The sequence below is a fragment of the Etheostoma spectabile genome, chromosome 5, assembly GCF_008692095.1.
Source record: "Etheostoma spectabile isolate EspeVRDwgs_2016 chromosome 5, UIUC_Espe_1.0, whole genome shotgun sequence".
Classification (NCBI taxonomy): domain Eukaryota; kingdom Metazoa; phylum Chordata; class Actinopteri; order Perciformes; family Percidae; genus Etheostoma; species Etheostoma spectabile.
Window position 1 is genome coordinate 25,512,166 of NC_045737.1, and position 3,270 is coordinate 25,515,435.

The 3,270-nt window shown below is 44.4% G+C and overlaps 1 protein-coding gene across 2 annotated transcripts in view; it reads right to left on the reverse strand.

Annotated features, from left to right (window-relative positions):
• Positions 1-250: 250 nt before the first annotated feature.
• tti2 (TELO2 interacting protein 2) overlaps positions 251-3,270 on the reverse strand; it is a 7,245-nt gene continuing 4,225 nt past the window's right edge. For both annotated transcript variants that reach the window (XM_032516641.1, XM_032516642.1), the window contains 7 exons: positions 3,186-3,243; positions 2,202-2,330; positions 1,606-1,698; positions 1,155-1,348; positions 915-1,058; positions 507-666; positions 251-380 (listed from right to left, as the gene is read on the reverse strand). In XM_032516641.1, the coding sequence (XP_032372532.1) occupies positions 294-380; positions 507-666; positions 915-1,058; positions 1,155-1,348; positions 1,606-1,698; positions 2,202-2,330; positions 3,186-3,243 (865 nt within the window). In that variant the 3' untranslated portion in view covers positions 251-293. The remainder of the gene's footprint in view (positions 381-506; positions 667-914; positions 1,059-1,154; positions 1,349-1,605; positions 1,699-2,201; positions 2,331-3,185; positions 3,244-3,270) is intronic.

Genomic DNA, 3,270 nt, shown 5'->3' on the forward strand with positions numbered 1-3,270 from the left:
TATTTTGATTTTCACGAAGAGAAAACATGCGGCTATTAGGAAATGTTACTTTAACACATTCCAGCCCATAATATACAATAGTTTCCTGAAACAAGAGCAGCAGCAGTTCTTTATTTTCTACTCGTTGTGTGTCAAACCTTCGTCTGCCGCTGAAAATAGTCCCCTACAGTACTACTTCCAGTTTGATAAAAACCACAGTGACCAGCTGTTTGAGGAACATACTGATCAAAGTCCATATTTGTGTTTTTTATAGATTTACGTCTTCAGTAGGGAGATGTTCCAGGTGTTCTACATCACCTCTCTGTCATCACAGTAACTGTCGCTAGGCAACTGAGCACCTCAGAGCTGCAGCAGCTGCTGTCGATCTGCTGGAGGAGAGGCTGAGAGACAGAGACAGAGACAGACAGACAGACAGACAGACAGAATGGTGAGTGTCTTCAGAGAGGATAGTTTATCTGAACAACAGACTGACAGCCGTCCAGGTGAGAGTGTCTAGCTAAACACACCTGCAGGTCTCCATGACAGCAGCCGTCCAGCAGTTTGAGACAGACAGACGTTTCATTCATTAGCTTCTGTCTCACTGAGTCACTGAGCTGACAGTCTGAAGACACAGCAACCAGCAACTTTAGCAAGCTACGCAGCAACACGGCAACACGACACGCCATTCTGAGAGACAGACAGAGAGACGGAGAACAGTATCAGTTCCTCTGTTTGGCATCCAGAAGTCAGACTTGAGTTTCTGTTTCAGTATGTGTGTACAGTACATAAACCATCCACCTGTACCATCAGATCAGTGTGTGTGTGTGTGTGTGTGTGTGTGTGTGTGTGTGTGTGTGTGTGTGTGTGTGTGTGTGTGTGTGTGTGTGTGTATATGTGTGTGTGTGTGTGTGTGTGTGTGTGTGTGTGTGTATGACCGTGGCCAGGCTGCTCTGGTTGTTCTCTGCAGGACATCAAGTATCTTCAGTCGGCTTGTCTCTTCAGGTGGATCTCTGACCTCCAGGTATCCCAGCACCACCCGCTCCACCTGCCGCAGGTGTCTGCACACCGCCACGCCCATCCTGACCACGCACACAAACCAAACACACCCTTAGAGGCCTGCTGCAACACAACTTACTCCATCCGCTGCTCCAGAAGCAAACATCAAAAGCCCCTACCTGTCTATGTACAGAGGCAGAGCGGAGGCGTAGACGCGTCGCAGCGCCACCTTGTCCTCCGCCTCCATGTGTCTCAGGACCAGACGCAGCACGTCATCATGGCGACAGGGCTTCCTGCGGTAGGAGCAGGGAGCAAGAGAAGAGGGGGGCTTCTCCAAAACCAACAACAGGTCCAAAAGACAGGACAGGACGGACTACAGACAGACAGACAGACAGACAGACAGACAGATCCTTCATTAAAGTCTATTTATATATGTTGGCTAATAAGTAAGAAAAATATCAGATGTCTCAGGTCATTGAGGTCAGTGTCGTCATTACATAGTTTCATCACGTTTCAATATGTTATGGTTTTGTCAACAGTAAGTTGTAGAATCGGAACAAACTGTGCGCGTGTACGTGCGTGTGTGCGTGTACGTGCGTGTGTGCGTGTACATGCGTGTGTGCGTGTTACCTGTATGACAGCAGTCTCTGTAGTGTACAGGTGTTTGAATAACGCCTGGTAGATAACTTCTGCTCTGTTGAACTGACGCAGATCTGCAGCAGGCTGAACACACATAATCATCATCATCCTCATCATCCTCATCATCATCATCATCATCATAACACGCACATTTGGAGTTTTGTCTAATTAAATATTTCTCTTGCGTGTTGTATCTGTTTAACAAAATATGTTTAAAATCATTCACAGGGTCTAATTTGAGAAGAGTTTCCGGTGTGATGCAGATGCAACACCCCCAGCCAGGTGTTTTGGTCCGGTTTGCAGCTGGAGGACTTTTGGGGGGGTTTAACATCCCTTCACATGTATATTCATGCTGCTCCCTGATCACCACTAACCAGGCTGCAGCTCTCTGCTGCTCCACAACTGATCTTCCTCAGATGGTAAAAAGATGCAGGATTGTTTCATAAACACTAACTGGAGGACAAAAACTCCTCAAACTCAGAGAGAACAATTAAAAGAGCTGACTTTTTCTCCTGTTTTTAAAACAGGATAAATCCCTGTTTGATTTTACAATGATACTGTGTGTGTGTGTGTGTGTGTATGCTCACTGTGTTGAGTACGATGTGGTGCAGACAGCGAACTCCCAGCATGCAGTTCTCTGGTCTGTAGTGGTCGTTGAGGAGGAGGGAGGGGGGCAGGAGGTGGGACAGGTGAGGGGTGAGAGAGGGGCAGGTCACCTACACACACACACACGCACACGCACACGCACACGCACAGAGTTAGGAGAGAAAGGAAAGGAGGTGCTGCCTTCCCACAATTCTTTGCTTCATCAATAGAGACTCACATTGTTATAATTAAGCTCCAGCAGATGTTAATCAAAAGAGTGTTTTGAGATAAAAATGACAGAAAATCTCATCGTTAGAGAGTAAGTAAACATTTCAAATCGCCATTTGAAAGAATGTGATTAGCTAATCGTAAAGGTCACAATTAATTAAATGTGAAATATTTAGTTTGATTTAACATTTTTTATTCCTCTTTACTGTTTTTTCATAAGATACACACATGCTGGAATAATTGTACATTTCACAGAAAACAGTGGATTTTTCATTTATTTAACATGATCGTAGAAGATGCAATATGTAGCTAAAATTAAAAAAATTAAAGAAATTGCCAATCAAACTGTAATCGCAGTTGTTTTTTTAATCGTTTTTTGAAAATCGTTAGTTTTTTCTGAAAATCGCACTACTGCAATGTTTGTGTGAAATTTGAAAAGAGCTATTATTTTGTTACATATTTTATTTTATTTTTATACCATTGAGGCATAATTAAGCATGTTCTTTAACCTCTGAGAAGTCACCCAAATATGGTCACCCTAATCTACATTCAGTACTGCGCCTGAACGCATCCTGCATGACACTAATGCTGCGTTCCAGGCAACTTGTAACTTGTGTTTTCACAACCTCCTACCCGTGAAAGTGACAGGTTGTACTCCCAGTTACAGGTTTGACGTCACACACACATAAACCACACACATAAACCACACACATAGTGATGACCTCATCACTAAATAAAAGTCAAAAGGCCAAACAGACCTGCAGGAGCGTCCACGCAAACACCAACTTCACTGCTTCGCAGCGCTGCCATGAGTCCCTGCGTGCACACACGCACGCACACACA